The sequence below is a fragment of the Lonchura striata genome, chromosome W, assembly GCF_050655825.1.
Source record: "Lonchura striata isolate lonStrDom1 chromosome W, ASM5065582v1, whole genome shotgun sequence".
Taxonomy (NCBI): Eukaryota; Metazoa; Chordata; class Aves; order Passeriformes; family Estrildidae; genus Lonchura; species Lonchura striata.
In genome coordinates this window covers 5,543,281-5,561,112 of record NC_140743.1, presented here as the reverse complement: position 1 = coordinate 5,561,112, position 17,832 = coordinate 5,543,281, and the positions used below count along the sequence as shown (strand labels likewise).

Below are 17,832 nucleotides of genomic sequence, written 5' to 3'. Positions count from 1 at the left end.
TCAGGATTATATAAACACAGAGGATTTCTGTTTTTTTCCAAGCCTAATTTATAGGAAAATATGCTATCCTAACCAACACACCGTGGGACATTTTAGTTTATTCCTACCTTTGTGTCCACAAATACTGAGAGATTAAATTTTTCAGAACTTTCACAGCAGTACGCAAGTGCTGAAAAACATTAACTGCCCCAATATCTGAGGATGCAGGAAACTCATGTATTACTGCAATATTAACTAGGGCATGTACATCTATCATTTTCTTCTAGCTATAGCTGTGCATTCAAATGCCTCACTAGACATTTAAGAGGCCATTTTTCCTGCAATTTTGACTTTACCAACTGGTCATACAACAGATGTTCATTTATACTGCAAAGTTTTGAAAACCTGAATCTCAGAAACTACCAGACTTTTCATCAATAAAAGATAAATGAGACAATTCAGAGCCTCCTGCAACCTGAGGCATGAACAACCCTTTAAGTATTTAGTCCTGAAATAGCCTCACCTAACTGATGCAGTGAAAAAATGTGCTACCCTCTAAGTATTTTATTATTTCTACAAGTTCTAATCAAATAAAGCACAAAAGATTATACCAAAAGCTGAAATCTAGAAATTATTTCCAAACAAGTAGCTGGAGAGAAGCTTATATAACACATAAGATGCTTAATATTAATTTCTACTCAGTCTTTCCAAGGCCCCTGAAGCACAGTCCATAACAAAGTATCTGATACACAAAAAAAGAGATGGCAATCATGGTTACCAAATCGCCTGAGAGCTGGGTCAATGCTGTTAGGTCTGTTGGTGGCTGCCATAACGATCACATGTGCTCTCTGTTTCAGTCCATCCATAAGAGTCAGCAGCTGAGACACAATGCGGCGTTCCACCTCTCCATGTGTCTGTGGAGAGACAAAGTAATATTTAGACCAAAAGCTCTAAAACACAGCACAGGAGCTAGTACTGCACCAAAGCAGACAGATACAACAGACATGAGCTGTTAAGAAATATTGTGAACTACATCAGATTCTTCTGATACCCAAATTCTGACATCCAACTGCTTTCAAGCATTAAGTTAAATACTGCTTTACCCTGTAGTCAAATGTAGAGACTCATGCCAGCTGCTACCAAAAAGGATGCACTCCTTTGCCTTCTAAAGGCTTTCTTTACCTTCTCTCTTTTAGGAGCAATGGCATCCAGTTCATCAATGAAGATGATGGCAGGAGCATTCTTCTCTGCTTCTTCAAAGGCTTTCCTCAGGTTGCTCTCAGACTCACCAGCCAGCTTGCTCATGATCTCAGGACCTAAAAAAATAGCAACTGTGGCATCCAGAATAGAGGCAGCTAGCCCCAAAACATACAGCTGATTTTTTTTTAGTACAAGGTTCACATGTATCTATATTTCAAGACAAAGCAAATACTATCAACCAAGTTCATTAAATTTACATCTGAACAGGCAAGACCAGCATGCAGAATTACTTACTATCAACATTTCAGTGTTTTCAGTTTAACAGAATGCAATGCTTGCCAATGAGGTACCATTAGCTGCCTCTTCCTTTACCCTATTTCACACTTGCTGAGCTTCTCTGTAATGTGCCACCACACACAGTTAATGCTCACAGTGGAAGCAATCAAATTATATGGTGAGAAATTATCAGGGTAGGGAAAGAAAAAGCTGTAAGATACCAAAGCTGTCTATAGCATGCATTACACAGGTATGCATTTACCTCTATAAGATTTTATAAATAAGTTCAAAAAAACCCAACTGTTGGGAGGAATGGGTTAAAAAGCAAAACACTGGTGAGTGCTCAAGTGACCTTGCAGCTGGAAACAACCCTTAATAAGCATGTGTGAACAGTAGCCAGTGATCCTCTGGCATGAACTAACAGTGCCCGTGTCTGTGCTTGTGTGCCCCTGTGCAGGTATTGCTTCAGGGATCCCTCAGTTAGTGAAGTAATGGAAATAAATTTACTCTATGTTTTAGCCATGGGTTTATGGTTGCCCTGGCTGCCTGTCTGTATTGACTCACGCACCAACTAACCAACCAACCAAAAACAACAACAAGCCACCACCAAAAAAAAAAAAATACCCCAAACCCCATCTCCTCTCAAAGAATAAATTATAAAAATGTGTAACCACATTAATCCCAGAAGGAAGGGCAGTATTCCTCTGAGATCTCCTACAATTGCTGAACACTAGTGTAGGCTCACAGATTTATTCTGTTTTTACAGATTTTCCATCATGCTGAAGGGAGTGGTAATGAGGAAAAAGTATGCTTCTAAAGGATCCAAGAAAAAGAAACCTGCCCCTTGGAATTGCAAGGCTGCCAGCTGACTGAAGCAGGCCAGCTGCAGAGACACTAGTATGAGCAGGTACTAAGAATGCTTCATTACAGCTAACTCACTAATTCATACCAGCTTCATCTACAACACTGCAGCTCCATGCTTGGGACTAACAGACAGAGAATGCTTTACTAACTCTGACAATGTTATTTTTATTATGCAATAGAAATACAAGTGTCTAAAATGTCCGGTTCATTAGCATACAGTAACACCTTCCACATACTTAGAAAGTATATGACAAGGACAACATATGGCTAAAAACAGTCCATTTATATCTGATATCTTGAGATATAAAGCAAGTCACTTCCCTACTGCTGCTCACTGCTATACTGTGCTATATACTTCTTTGCTTTCACCTTCATGGGTCTAAGTGACTGAAATCAGAGAAGAAAAGCATCATTCCTTAAGTACAAATGTTCAGTTATTCCAACATTGAATGTAAAATGGCACAGAAAAGCACTGAGGAAAAGTCACAGTCTGATCCTTACAGGACATAAATCAGTATCCACCTCAACTGCTACAGGTGAAGAGTGATCAATAGGAGGTTCTGTCACTTGTAGCTAAGTCCCAAGGTACTCATAGCTTTCAGGATAGTTCCTCACAATTAATGTTATATGAAACAGAACAGGTCTTGTGCTTTACTTGAGGGAAAAACAAATCCACAGCAGATCAGCTTCTTTTCTGAATGGAACATGCTGGCAGCAACAGAAACAAGCGTTCTGCATCCATATTCATAGAATAATCTCACCACTCCCAGCTCTGGCCTCAACAACATATGCGAACACTAAGCCAGACAGATTCCAGATCCCTATATTGCAAAGCTGTATTTCCAATGAGCCAGCTACAAAACAATCAAACTTAAGGGAAGTGCCACTACAGACACTTCCACACAAATGGCCTCTAAGTGTCCCCAGATGCACACTTCAAAGAGGTAAGAAAGGATATCAGGGAGACAGCATGGCTCTGCAAGCCCTATTGACACCATTCCTTACCATAAAATGGACAAGTGAGCACACAGCAGACCTGGGGCCAAAGCAGTCACAAAACTTACCGTTGATCAAGAAGAAGAAAGCCCCTGTTTCGTTGGCCACCGCTCGGGCAATCAGTGTTTTACCAGTGCCAGGAGGACCATACAGCAGGATCCCACGTGGAGGCTGAGGACAAAGACAAGGGATTTAGGTGGTATCTGAATGCCTAAGTAGATTCACAGCAAATCTGTAAGCATTTGATAAAGCCAGTCTGAAATTGTGATGCAATCTTATGCAACAGCTGCCATGTCAACATTTCTATCAACACCCTTACTACTTCACACAACAAAAACCTTGCCAGTAACTGGCAGCACTGATTCAAAGCACCCCTTTACTTTGTAAGTTGTCAGTACTTTTATCTGTGTCCAAAACACATAAGGAGATACTTTCCTAACAACAGCATTTAAAAAAGTCCCAAACATAAGCAAACCAAACACCCCCCCAAAAAAAACCCAAATTACTTATTCTCCTCCCAATACCTCATGAACCTCTGATATCAAGTAATCTTCAAGGGCAAACCCACTCATCTACCTGGTGCACATGGGGACATACCTTCACCCCTATGGCCTTGAAGAGAGCAGGGTGTCGAAGGGGAAGTTCCACCATTTCTTTGATTTGAGCCAGCTGCTTCCGGCAGCCACCAATGTCATCATAGCCCACTTCATTCAGTGACTCCTCTTCATCCTACCCAGGAGGAAATACATTAAACATCTGAGGTAAAACAGTAGCTCAACAATCCATCCTAGTCTACAGAACCCAGGTTTTTGCTCATTGTCATTTCTTTGATGTCCTGAGATTCTCATTTTCAAGTCTTTCTGATGTCTTCTACAACTGTTTCTTAGCTCTCTCTTCCCAGACATGCAGAGGGAAATTCCTCACTGAAGCCTACCCTCTTGAATGATAGCCTCTGCTGCCAGGGCCCCTACAGACTAGTGCAAAACCAGTTGTGTGACCCTCTGATTTGGCTAGCAAAGATGATAAGACAATAAAGCCCAGCATAAAATATACTTATTCCTTAAACTCTAAGTTGCATTTCTAACTACCTGACATACCCTAGCTACCATACAGTTCTCCAACATAGTGTTTTCTCTTGGGATTGACTCAAATTAACAGAAAATGTTACAATCCAGATGTTCAAATAAGACCACCTGTAACCAACTCTTTCAATATAGCTCTACAACATCCATTCATTTGGCTGTCCAAATTTCTACTGGCCTTAGTTATCTCTAACATTAGGCCATGCTAAAATAAAATAACACAGCCTGGAACCTCAGAGGGGCTCAGTCCGAGTCCCACAAACTGGAACTACTACACTTCAAGCACGTTGCTCAGGGTCTAGCCCTCCCAAGTACTGAAGGTCTCCAGGTCTGAAGGTTCCTGCCCTCTCCAGGCCTTGTTCCAGGGTTTGGAGAAACCTTTTTCCATTGGGAATTTTCCTTGATCCAGATTGTGTTATTGCTTCTAGTCCTGTCCCTGGGTGCAGCTCTTGGGAGAGCCTGATTATCCACACCTTCCTATCAGGCAGTTGCCAGTAACCACCTTCCCTTCTTCGTGCTGCATCAACCCACTCCCAGCTGTTCCTCATTCATTCTGACCTCCAGCTCCCTCATCAATTTTGGTGGCCTTGGCTGAACTTGCTCCTATCTCTGTTGTATCCTGAAGAACCCAAACTGGACTCATCTAGTGCCCAGACATGGCCTCACAAGTGTCAAATAGAGGTGATTTTTTTTTTTTTAAAGGCAGAGCTAACTACAAACTAAGACTCACCCTGATCTGCAGGCAGTAAAAAGGCACTTACTTTATGAAGCATACAGACACCTTAGCCCATTTCTGAGATTTCCTACTCTGTAACAGTAAGGTGGCCAAGACCTGACACACAATCCACTCAGGCTGCCTCAAGCTTGGGACATTCAAGGCTATACACCTTTAAGGGACTGGGAGGAAAAAAGAAAAAAAAATCCATAATTTACATTTCAAATTTCTCACTGAAAAAGTATCAATTGCTTTCTTTTCACATGGCATGAAATTCAGCAACATTGTAAGCCCCTCCCTGCTAGGTATCAAGGGAACTTTGGAATTAAAAGATGAATCTAAGTCCAGCATGAGATATATGGAAGCAGATGCAAAAGAGCTGCTGCCCAAGTATGGCATCTCGTCAGCAAACCTATGTACTGGTGCTATCTCAGCATATGAGGAAGGATACTGGAAGCACATTTCTTTATCTTCAGCAGCAGCTCATCTCCTGAAACCAGAGGTTTTAATCATTACATTCAATACACAAAATGCCAAAACAGGAACTGCAAACACTGCTGCTCTTAAGGAGCATCACTAAAACAGATTTCAGACAGAGGGGATTCAGTAGAACTGCACAGCAGGATTCTGCTCACCTCTCTTTTGATGGGCTCTCCCTCACAATGGATCACTGTGTCCGGAGCCACTATGCAGTATGGGCTTGGATCTGTCTCCACCACTTTGAACTCCACTGCACGCATCCCTCCACGCACCAAGAAGATGTCACCTATAAAACCCCACATTTCAGTAGCCTGCTGCAAAATGTCAACCCTTGTACTACCAGCAGCCCCAGAGGACAACTAAGTGGGTTACACAGGTATACACTACTGGCATTTTTAACACTACTCTGCATTTTAAATTCAAGAGCTGCATGTACTGTGACCACTCGAGCACCATCAAATTTCGAGAAACAAACAGCAAACAATAGAAAAATAATATTCTGCCTAAATACAAAACATAAAGGCAAAGAATCATGTTTCTTTTCCATCCAGTTTCAACTTAACATTTATAAAAATGGCAAAAAGCCTTGACTTCATCTAAATTAATTTTGAAGTTATTATAACTAGACTGGTTGTCTCCAAAAACAGATATATGTTACTGCACTATGAATCCTAGGTAAACTGGACTACAGAAGCTGGATAAATTCAACTTGTGTATATATTGTATTAGGACCTATTTGTTCCAGCAGAAGTGCTACTAGCACAACTCTAAACATATATTTGGTTTTTATGCACTTTCCCAGTTATTAATTAAATTACTTTGGAAAAAGTGCATTTAGTCAGGGTGCCAGCTAGTATATCTAACCCACTGATTAATATGTGGGCAACTCCCCAATCCCATCAAGTGGTAGCAACTCAGGAGAAAAATCTCATTAAACTGACTTTGACCTAAGCCTTTTCTGATGTCCTCCCATCCCATGTAGCAAAAATCCACAGGAGAATGTCCTGATGTCATCTGGGATAAGAGTTCATTTTCTACTGAGTAGCTGGTACAGTGCTGTGTTTTGGATTCAGTATGAGAATAATGCTAATAACACACTGATGTTTTGGTTGTTGCTGAGCAGTGCTTACCCTGAGACAAGGGCTTTTCAGTGTCTCATGCTCTGCCAGTGAGGAGCTGCACAAAAAAACCAGGAGGGAGCATAGCTGGGACAGTTGATCTGAACTGGCCAAAGGGATATTCCACACTATAGAATGTCATGCCCAGTATGTTAACTGGGGGGAATTGCCCAGGAGCCACATATTGCATCTTGAGGATGAGCTGGGCATCAGTCAGTGGGTGGTGAGCAATTGTATTGTGCATCACTTGTATCTCTTGGGTTTTATTCCTCCCTCCCTCTCTCTCTGTCCAATTATTATTCGTATTATTATAATATTATTAAATTGTTCTTATCTCAACCCATGAGTTTTACTTTTTTTCCAATCCTCCTCCCCACTGGGAAAAAGGGAGGAGGTGTGAGCGAGCAGCTGCATGGTACTTAGTTGCTGGCTGGGATTAAACCATGACAGAGAACTATCAAGCTGCTCTACCAGCCAGCAACAGAGATCACTCGTCTGAAGTTTAGGAAAAAATTAAATCCACAACAGCAAAATCTTACTCTACAGTTGTCAGTCTAATGCTCCATGGAGATCTGTGCAAGCTTCCAGAAATTCTTTTTATTTGGTATCAGGACTAGCTCGCATTCACTGCCATCAGGATTTCAATAACAGGTGCTATTACCTTTTCTGATGGGTCTGTAAGCTTCCAGGAAATATGGCTTGAGATAGACCTCAAACAGATTCCCTGTGATCCCTTCTACTGTGTCATCAATTGGTAACACATGGATACGTTTGCCGTATTTCACATCTGGGCAAGGCTGGATGCTGCAACAGAAGAAAAATCCAGTTAACCATATCATGCTGGACTTAAACCCAAGTTTGGGAAAGGCAGTGATGTCCCTTCTCAGGCCAGTATAAATGCCAGAAAGGATCCTCCAAAGCTCTATGGAGACTTCCCACATGCATAAGAATGCTGACAAGGCAAAAATCATGCCCATCAAAGAGCTAGTCTTTTCAACATGTGCTTTCCTTCACTCCTCTCAGACCTATCCAAAACTGCTGAAGGGTTTTGTACTCTCCCCACCCCAGCCCTGCTCTTCTGTAGCTCCCCTTTGCTGTCCCCAAGATACATTCAGAAGTTACTAATGCAGCCTCAAGACCTGTAAGAGTCATGAGCTAACTTTTGTTTCAACACATGCTCCTGCATCTGGGTCAGGGCAATCCCAAGCACAAGTACAGGCTGGGTGGAGAATGGATGCCCTGCTGAGGACTTAGGAATGTTGGTGGACAAGAAGCTTGATATTACTTGGTCATGTGCACTTGCATCCCAGAAACCAACTGTGTCTTGGACTGCATCTAAAGCAGCGTGGTCAGCAGGTCAAGGGAGGGGATTCTCCCTCTCTGCTCTTGTGAGACCCCACCTGAAATATGGTGTCCAGCTCTGCCCCCCCCCACCCCCCCACCCCCAACATAAGGAGGTCATGGACCAGTTGGAGCAAGCCCAGAGGAGGCCACAAAGATGATAAGAGGGATGGAGCCCCTCTCCTATGAAAAGAGGCTGAGAAAGTTGGGGCTGTTCAGCCTGGAGAAGAGAAGGCTCCAGCAAGACCTTATAGCACCTCCCAGTACCTAAAGGGAACCTACAGAAAGGCTGGAGGGACTTTTTACAAAGGCATGCAGTGACAGGACAAAGAGGAACGTCTTCAAACGGAGAGAGAGATTATTTACATTGGATAATAGGAAGAAATTCTTTACTGTGAAGGTAGTGAGGCCCTGGCACAGATTGCCCCATCCTGGAAGCATTCAAGGCCAGACTGGATAGGGCTCTGAGCAGCCTGGTCTAGTGGAAGGTGTCCCCACCCACGGCAGGAGGGTTGGAACTAGATGATCTTTGAGGTCCCTTCCAACCCAAACCATTCTGTGATTCCATGAGCTACTGCTGAACTAACTGTAAGGGAAAGGGAGATGAGAGGAAATCTTTGTTCCTTCCTCTCTTCCTCATAACTTAGAATAGAGATCCTGTTGTTGATACACCTGATTTTGAACAAAGGTTCTCAGTACCAACCAGGGATAGCTAGGTGCCTGTCAATCCCTTTTTGTGGAAATTAACATTTAGGTTAAAGTCTGAAGGCCCCTTTCCCCTTTTTAAATAAAAATTTCAGCTATTATTTTACAATGTAGGCCAACAGCCTACTGTAGCAATACATCAGAGCATCAAGCTGTGGCAGAGGCAGAAAGCTCAAACTGGCTTTGCCAGCTAAAAAAAGCCTACGGACAACTGCAGCTGAGCACACAAGTTTCATATGTTAGTTTGTTAGAGACTATTAGAAGATTCTTTAACTAGATGCTTTACAGTGAGGATATAGCAGAAAAGTAAATGAAAAGAGACTGACCCACAGAAGGAAAACAGCTGACAGACTACAAGCAGAAAGCAATTAGTGCATGAATCTGGATTTTGGCAGAAACCAAGCCAAAGAAATTAACACAATAAGTACTTAAAGATCAGCAAGAAAAACTTTGAGGGCAAAAGATGTGAAAATTCTCTGACCCTTGCAAATGAAGCCAAGACAATCAGTAACACATCTGAAAGGCTGAGAACTATTACAGACAGTCCAAGCAGAGAAGGGGATAGCACCAGCTGAACTGTCACACTATAAATTACTCTAACAGTAAGGATTCACCTTTATTTTAAATCCACAGACTAGCTCAAAACACTGTTCTAACTACAGTCATATTTAAAACTTGCATTTTCTAATGGTAGAGAGATGGGTGGAACAGACTCGTCCCTCTCCTCTACAGTTCATATGAAACACATTTTTATTTAAAGATTATTTCATATATCACCCCAGGAAAGTCTAGCATCAGAAATCAGGTTCCAATTTTCCCAGAACATGCACAATATTCCAGATTAGAAGAATGCTCAGGAGAAATAACTGTCTGCTCTCACATATCTAAACCTGCAAATTAGCATTTTTATGTTTAAGAAATGCTGAGATATTTTTTTTTTCCACTCCCATCATAGAATGGAACCTGCCTCCTGTAAGCCAAAACGTATCCTTCAATGCTTTCCCACTACCTTCTGCAAGTATTGTACAAAATTCCTGCAACACTTCAAGCATTCCTAATTTTAAAATTATTTTATAACAAAAATTTATATATAAACAACCTTCAGGGATTTTTAATATGGATATTTGACTGCTTCAAATTTTAACTTCTGTTCGTTATAGTGCAGCTCAGTGCTTGAGCTAGCCATACTATAAGATCAATTACTATGTTGCTTACTACTTTTCAGTTATCTTGCGAATATAAAAAACTTAGATGGAAAAAACTTGTGAATTCATTTGACAATGTAAATTTGGGAAGAATACTATGACAACAGTGGGGTAATTCAATTACTTAATGACAGGACCAGGGCTTGTGAAGGTCCTGAAGAGTCTTCAAGAATCTTAGTATTAATCTGAATATGCATACAGCCAGAAAGACATGCAAAAGTAAAATGAGATCCCTGATATAAGACACACTTGAAAACATTTCTGTGACCTCCTCCAGAAGATGCAAGAATACTTCCTGCAGAACCTGCTACGGACCAAAACAATTCAAAGCCAGGGCACAAATTATTTAGACAACCCAGGGATACACAACAGTTAACAAACTAGTCCTCACCTGATGACATCACCCAGGCGCACTCTCAAGTTGTTTCGAACAACCCTATTCATACGAATCTTCTCATCTGAGCAGGTATCATCTGACAGAACAATGCAGACTGCTTCTCTCCTCTTCTTTCCTTTTAGCAGGACAGTGTCTCCTCTAAACAGCTGCAGTTCATCCATTTTTGCCTGTAACCAATAACAGCATTAGAACAAACTTTTGACAAAACAATTGAAGGAAGCAGTTAGTGACCTGCTGAGCCCCTTACACCCTCACAGGTCTATGGAGCCAGATGAGATTCACCTGAAAGTACTGATGGAGCTGGTGGAAGAGCTCACTAAGCTACTCACCATAATTTATCAGCAATCCTGGTTAGCAGGGAAGGTCCTAAAGGACTGGAGGTTGGCCAATGGGATACCCATCTGCAAGAAGGGTTGGAAGGAGGATCTGGGGAACTACAGGCCTGTCAGCCTGACCTCGGTGCCCAGCAAGATTATGGAACAGATCATCTTGAGTGCAATCACACAGCAGATACAGGACAACCAGAGGATCAGGCCCAACCAGCATGGATTTAGGAGGGGCAGGTCCTGAATGACCAACCTGAGCTCCTTTTCTGACCAGGTGACCTGCCTAGTGGATGAGGGAAAGGCTGTGGATGTTATCTACCTGGACTTCAGTAAAGCCTTTAACACTGTCTCCCATGGCATTCTCCTGCAGAATGCTGCAGTCCATAGCTTGGACAGGTGCACTCTGCTGGATTAAGAAGTGGCTGGATGGTGTGGCTCAGAGCATGGTGGTGAATGGTGCTGCATCCAGTTGGCAGCCAGTCACCAGTGGTGTCCCTCAGGGATCAGTGTTGGGCCCAGTCCCATTTAATATCTTTATTGATAATCTGGATGGGGAGATCAACTGCACCCTCAGTTAGTTCTCAGATGACATTAACTTGGGTGTGAACATGTATCTGCTGGAGGGTAGGAAGGCTCTACAGAGGGATCTGGACAGGATGGATTGATGGCTGAGGCAAATGGTATGAGGTTCAACAAGGCCAAGTGCCAGGTCCTGCACTTGGGTCACGACAACCCCATGCAGTGTTACAGGCTTGGGGAAGAGTAGCTGGAAAGTGGACTAGTGGAAAGAGACCTGAGGGTGCTGGTTGACAGCAGCTGAACACAAGCCAGGGTGTGACCAGGTGGCCAAGAAGACCAATGCCATCCTGGCTTGTATCAGAAATAGTGTGGCCAGCAGGCTGAGGGAAGTGATTGTTACCCTGTACTTGGCACTGGTGAGGCCACACCTCTAGTACTGTGTCCAGTTTTGGGCCCTTCACAAGAAGGACGTTGAGATGCTGGAGCATGTCCAGAGAAGGGCAACAAGGCTGGTGAAGGGTCTAGAGAGTCAGTGATATGAGGAGTGGCTGAGGGAGCTGGGGTTGTTTAGCCTGGAGAAAAGGAGGCTCAGAGGAGACCTTATGACTCTCTACAACTCCCTGAAAGGAGGTTTTAGCCAGGTGGGGCTTGGCCTCTTCTCTCAGGCAACAGTGTAAGAGGAAAGGGCCTCAAGCTGCACCAGGGGAGGTTCAAGTTGGACATCAGGAAGAATTTCTTCATGGAAAGGGTTGTTAAGCATTTGAACAGACTGTCCAGGGAAGTGATGGAGTCACCATCCCTGAAAGTGTTTAAGAAACAACTGGACATGGCACTTAGTGCTATGGTTTGGTTGACACGGTGCTGTTTCATCAAAGGTTGGACTCAGTGATCTTGGAGGTCTTTTCCAACCTTAATGATTCTATGAAATCAAGCATTTGAAGGAGAGTGAGTTGACTTTGAAGGATTACATCTTAGAAGCAATACACTAGATCTACAAAGACAGGGGTTTTCACTACACTAGTCAAGATCTAATCCTAAAGCCAGACTAAGGGCATGAGCTCAAGTGAATCCTAAAAGTTAGAATCAGAATGTATGTTATCATTTATTAAGAATTATTATATATGATTATTTATTTAACCCACCTGCCTCACTTGTAACTGCTGCAGCTTCTGACACAAATACTTAGATTCATGTTGCAAAATTAGATTTCAAGTTAAAAGACAAAAAGACAACAACAGCTGCAGGCGACCTGAGCCTTGTCCTGCAGGGTAGCCTGCTGCTGACTAGATCACAGGTGCCTGGATAGCGTAATAAAGTCTCCACCAAAAGACAGGAGGACTCTTGAGCCGCTGTAATCTACGTGGGTTTATTGAGGAGAACAAAGACGAAGGAGATGGGAGCGGGGAGACACCTGCACACAGGGGAAGCAGGCTGCAAGAGTGACTGGGGAAGGAGGGGCCAGAGTATATAACTGGGAAAGGCAAGGGGGTGGCTGGGGTACAAACAGTTCAATGGGAAGGGAGTGTAAGGGGGGATCAGGGACAGAGTGGCATAAACTGGACCAATGAGAACAAGGGGAAAGAGTGGTTAACTCGAGAGAACTAATGGGGAAACAGAGAACATAGAACTTTCTAGAACTAAAGGATGGTACAAACAGTGATGAGCATAAACTGGGGAGGATGTGACATGATGGGCATATCTTCATTTACATGGGGAAGATGGGAATCCAGGGGCAATACTTTTCTTTATACCACTGTGGTTTCCCATGGCATTCCTGGAGAATCCTCCCCAGGACCGCCTCCCACAAACAGCTTGCAAATTGTCAGAGTAAATGCTTTGCTTTTATAGGTGACACACCTGGGACAGTGACACAACACTGTTGTCTTCATTGATGGCTTCATCAACAATTAACCGATTAGGCCTGTTCTTCTGCTTCAGAATAGCAGTTGATAAGTCATCGGCTTTAGAGCTGGGAGAGAAAACAGAAGTTAAGGAGTCCAAGTGATATTGCTCCCCCTTTCACACCCACCCCTGTTTTGTTCTCCATTTTCTACAGGTTTCTTTGTTGTCTTGTCTTTTAGAAACTATACTTGTTTGCAAGTGTCCTGGTTTTGTCTGGGATAAGAATTTATTTTCTTCTCAGTAGCCTGTACAGTGCTGTGTTTTGGATTCAGTATGAGAATAATGCTGATAATACACTGTTGTATTGGTTGTTGCTGAGCAGTGCTTACCCTGAGACAAGGGCTTTTCAGTGTCTCATGCTCTGCCAGTGAGGAGCTGCACAAAAGAAACCAGGAGAGCATAGCTGGGACAGTTGATCTGAACTGGCCAAAGGGATATTCCACACCATAGAATGTCATGCCCAATATATAAACTGGGGGGAGGTACCTGGAAGAGGAGCCAATCTGAGTTTGGGAAGGGGGTCTGGCATCAGTCAATTTACTACTGAAATGGATACAAGCTATGAAGCTATCTATAAAAAGAAGTAGTCAATGAGATGCTGCTGACTCTAAGATGCTTTTCCTAAAAGAATTGGTCAGACTCATCTGAAATCACATATAACTGCTGCCCCAGAAACAAAAGTTCACGTCTATTTAGTGTCAAATCCCAGATAAATAGGGGAATTAAAGGACAATGCTGTAGCTCTCCTGACAGGAAGAGTTGTAAGAGTTTAGCCTGTCAAAGCCTATTAGTTAAACCTAGCAAGCCAGTAGAAATATTCAAGTGCTCATGAAAAATGGGATTTACTTTTTTTTGAAGATATAAGCACATTTTCATAATACCTTCACAGAACTCACTGCAGCTCTAGCCTACTACGTCATTAAGATATGTGACATAATTCGTTTGCCTTGACAAAATTGATCACACCAAACAACAAAGAAATGCAAGAAAGGCAGATTAATTTATTTACTTCAAAATCTAATATAGCAAATAGTTCATTTTACAAAATAAACACAAACTTAAACCAACTGATTCCTAAGGAGCTCTTAGAAGTTGTATATTAGCAAGCCACAATAGCAGCAGATTACTGTAACTTGCCTTGGTGGGCATCAGCAAGCACCAGCAAAGAGTAGGAAGCTTTGCAGACAATGGTGCTGGATGTACACTTTGGCTCCATTTTGCTGTTTTAGGGACAAAATAACCAGAAGAAATCAAACCTTGAGTGGAAGTGGCAGAGCAAGCAGCTACATAGCATAAACACAGACTGTATCAGTAGTGCATCACTTGACATGTTCACTGCATTTTTAAAAGCCACCTTTTCCCTCTCTTCATTAAAGAATGCAAAAGGTGAGAAATCAACATCCATCCCTTTCAATGACTATGTGAGATGTTACAGATTCATTTTCTAAACCCAAAGAAGACACAAGAAAGGCTATTGGATACCTCCAGGGAGAAGCTCATTAATTCATTCCATCTTAAACCTAAAATATGGTCCCGGTAAAGTCCTAAAAGGTCTGGGATTTCCAGGAAAACTGAGAGTGCAACAAGAAACCAATACTTCATCAGGCCAAACAGGATCTTGTGGTTAAAAAAGTGGATAAAAACAACCACCTACTTTGTAGGGACCTTGCCTCAACATTCCTGGACACTGGAAATTGATTTAGCATGTATATTTTAGAACTTAACCTAAGGGACACAAAAAACCAATTTAGCCTATTCAAAATGTAAATGCAAATCATATCCTTCTGCACATTAAATGTGGATCCAAAGGCCTTTTGATAAGAAACCACTGACAGACTTTGGCTATATAAGTCATCACTGAAACTGAGCAGCTGTCCCTCAGGATGCAGAAATTGCTGTGCAGCCTAAAAAATGGTCCGGGATACAAGATAAAAAGAAATAGAAGAGGAACTGGGCAGCAAGTGGAAGCTTTTGGACCAAAACTTCCAATAAATCAAAAGTTGTATTATATATATCTGGAAAAAAAGTTCCAATACCTTTGAACATACAGCAGTGCTGAAGAGCACAGCAAGATGTCCACTTACTTCTGCCGAGTGTGAGAAAAGTTTTAGTACTGAAGAACTGAATCTACAGTTTCCTAAGTAAGAAGCAAAACTGGATCAATGTTGTCAGTACATTGCTGCACTTAAAGCAATTTAAAAGCTCAGAGGCATTAAGAATGGAATAAAGCTCTCCAAGAAACACAGCATGTAAGCATCTAAACGCATGGGGTCAGCTTCAGTTATCTGACCTAACAGTTCTGCTGAAAAGAAAAAAAGGTGTTAAGAAATTATGACAGCTATGCAGGAAAATTATGCTATTTCTCCTACAGACAAGAGTAAGGAGTTTGATAGACAAGCACTACCCATCTTCCAATAGCAATTTAGAATATTATTATCACCATTTGCTACCACTGCATCTCTCCTGGGGGTTCATAAAATCATAGAATGGTCTGGATTATAAGGGATCTCAAAGATCACCTAGTTCCAGCCTTTGGCCCTGGAAGTGTTCAAGATCAGGCTCGATGGGGCATTAAGCAACCTGGTCTAGCAAAAGGTGTCCCTGCCCATGGCAGAGGGGTTGGAACTACATGATTGTTAAGGTTCCTTCCAACTCAAACCATTCTGTGATTCTACAATTACATCACTTCACTTTTCTGTGTCAGAGCTTTCCTTGTTCAGCATGTGATAATGCCCAGAGGCTATGCATTGTGGTAGACAGTATGAAGAGTGAGATCAGAAAGTAATTACTGAATCTTCTGAAAACAACCAACCTTCAGAGCTCCACATAAAGTAGGGAACTAACTTGTTCCTGCATGTCTATGTTAAATATACAATGAAAAGTCACCAACTCAAAATTATTCCAGCTTTAGTAACAAAAGTGAAAACAGTCATGCCTCCTGTATTCTGGTGTACCTTTTTATCAATACCCTCATTAATTCACTTCCTAGATAAAATCTGTCAATGTTTTTTTACCACCCTGAACATCCTAATTACAGTCTGAACTACTTTCTTTGGGTAAGTATTTTTAAAAAATCCCTTGAAGTAAATGAATGGAATATCTGATGATTGCAGCCACTTTACTGGAACACCACATGACAAGCAGCAAGTTCATACCCCTGCTCAAGATGCCAAATTCTCAGATACTGTTTCAGACAGGTACGCACACAAATCCAAGATTTTTTTCAGAAACACTCTATTAGGTCTTGTAATGCTATACTCTGTGCTAAAGCTCAATTTGAGAAGATGGCTGCCAACAGCATTGACCCAAAAGTTGTAACTAAGAAGTAACTGTTCTCCAATTGTACAGGAACTTTTTTTGATTCCTGTGTAGTGAGAACAACTTTGCAAAAACATATTTTTTTTTAATAACACTGCTCACCTCAGACTCAAAATACACCTCTGAGACCATCCATTCCATCACAAGCTCTACCACAGACCTTAAATTTTTGGCACACCTTGCTGAAACTGACTTAATAAGACCAAGTGGGTCTAAATTGCAGAAGTTGCAAAAGAAAATGAGAAGATAAACCACAGACACTAAAGGGACTGGGAGTCTCTGGTGAAGCCAACAAGTCACTTGAAGTATTCTTGGATTTGGAAATTAGCTTTAGCTTTTATTTTTACTCCTCTCAAGGGACTGTGAAATAACTTGCACACGTGGGCTGGGCACAGAGGCCAGTATTACTCAACTGACTTTTGAGGAGCACAAAATATGACCCTCAGCCTGGAACTGAAGACAGTGAGGCAATACACTAGAAACAAAAATATAGTTGATTGCTTCAGCTGCCAGAGGGGCTAGTCCGGTACAACAAATCTTCCTCTTCCAATGCCAAGTCTCTTCCAGCCCCATCCGAGGGCCGCTGCGGACCTGCGGGGAGGAGACCAGGACACGCCTCTTCCCCCTCATGTCCCGGCCAGCCGCTCACCCCAGCGCTCCGGGCTCTGGAAAACAAAGCCTTCCCTGGATGAAGCCTAGCCCAGGCGAGACGGCCCCGGCCAGGCCTCGCCCCCCATTACTCAACACTTCCCGAGGAGGCCCGGCAGGCGAAGGGCGGCGGTACCCAGGGCCCAGCTGCGGACAAGCTTCTGGCTGGGCAAACAAGAAGAGTAGCCCTTCCCCCTCCTGGCCCCACCCCCACTTCCTCAGAACCTGAATGACACAGCGGGTTCGGGAGAAGTATTGGGCCCGCCGTCAGGCTCAGCCTGGGTAGCGTCGCTCGAAGGCGAGATAAGGAGAGCTAGGCCGAGCCGGGCCCAGCGCCACCGCAGCCGGGCCTAGGCCGCGGCCTGCCGGCGGACGGCCCACACTTACTCGGATCCTGAGGCCATGGCGCTGAAAGGAAAAGAGGTGAGCGGCCAGCAACAGCTCCTCAAGACGGGTGACGGTAGGTCTCGGACAGATTCGCAGAAGCGATGGTACGTCGGGACACTTCGCGTTGACTGAACCTCAGAACCGACTCATCGGAAGAGGAAACTCCGCCTCGAGCTGCCTCACCAGCCTAACAACAGCGTGCGCTGACCAATCAGAAATTTCGTCCGGCCACCATCTCAGCCAATCGGAAAGGTGGAAGCGAGGGGACGAGAAAAAAAAAAAAAAAAAAAAAAAAAAACGCGCATTCTCCCTCCTCCGCCCCGCTCCTATTCTCTCCCAATCATCACGAGCCAACATCAACACCCGTCAGCCAA

General features: G+C 43.0%; 1 protein-coding gene across 1 annotated transcript in view; it reads right to left on the bottom strand.

The window, feature by feature from the left end:
- The window catches only part of LOC146763000 (transitional endoplasmic reticulum ATPase-like), a 70,284-nt gene extending 52,678 nt beyond the window's left edge, over window positions 1-17,606 (bottom strand). The window contains exons 1-9 of the mRNA XM_085571249.1: window positions 17,459-17,606; window positions 13,061-13,172; window positions 10,353-10,525; window positions 7,372-7,514; window positions 5,748-5,878; window positions 3,913-4,044; window positions 3,384-3,486; window positions 1,162-1,295; window positions 758-893 (exon numbers count right to left, since the gene is read on the bottom strand). Of these exons, the coding sequence (XP_085427375.1) occupies window positions 758-893; window positions 1,162-1,295; window positions 3,384-3,486; window positions 3,913-4,044; window positions 5,748-5,878; window positions 7,372-7,514; window positions 10,353-10,525; window positions 13,061-13,172; window positions 17,459-17,475 (1,081 nt within the window). The 5' untranslated portion in view covers window positions 17,476-17,606. The remainder of the gene's footprint in view (window positions 1-757; window positions 894-1,161; window positions 1,296-3,383; window positions 3,487-3,912; window positions 4,045-5,747; window positions 5,879-7,371; window positions 7,515-10,352; window positions 10,526-13,060; window positions 13,173-17,458) is intronic.
- Window positions 17,607-17,832: the final 226 nt, after the last annotated feature.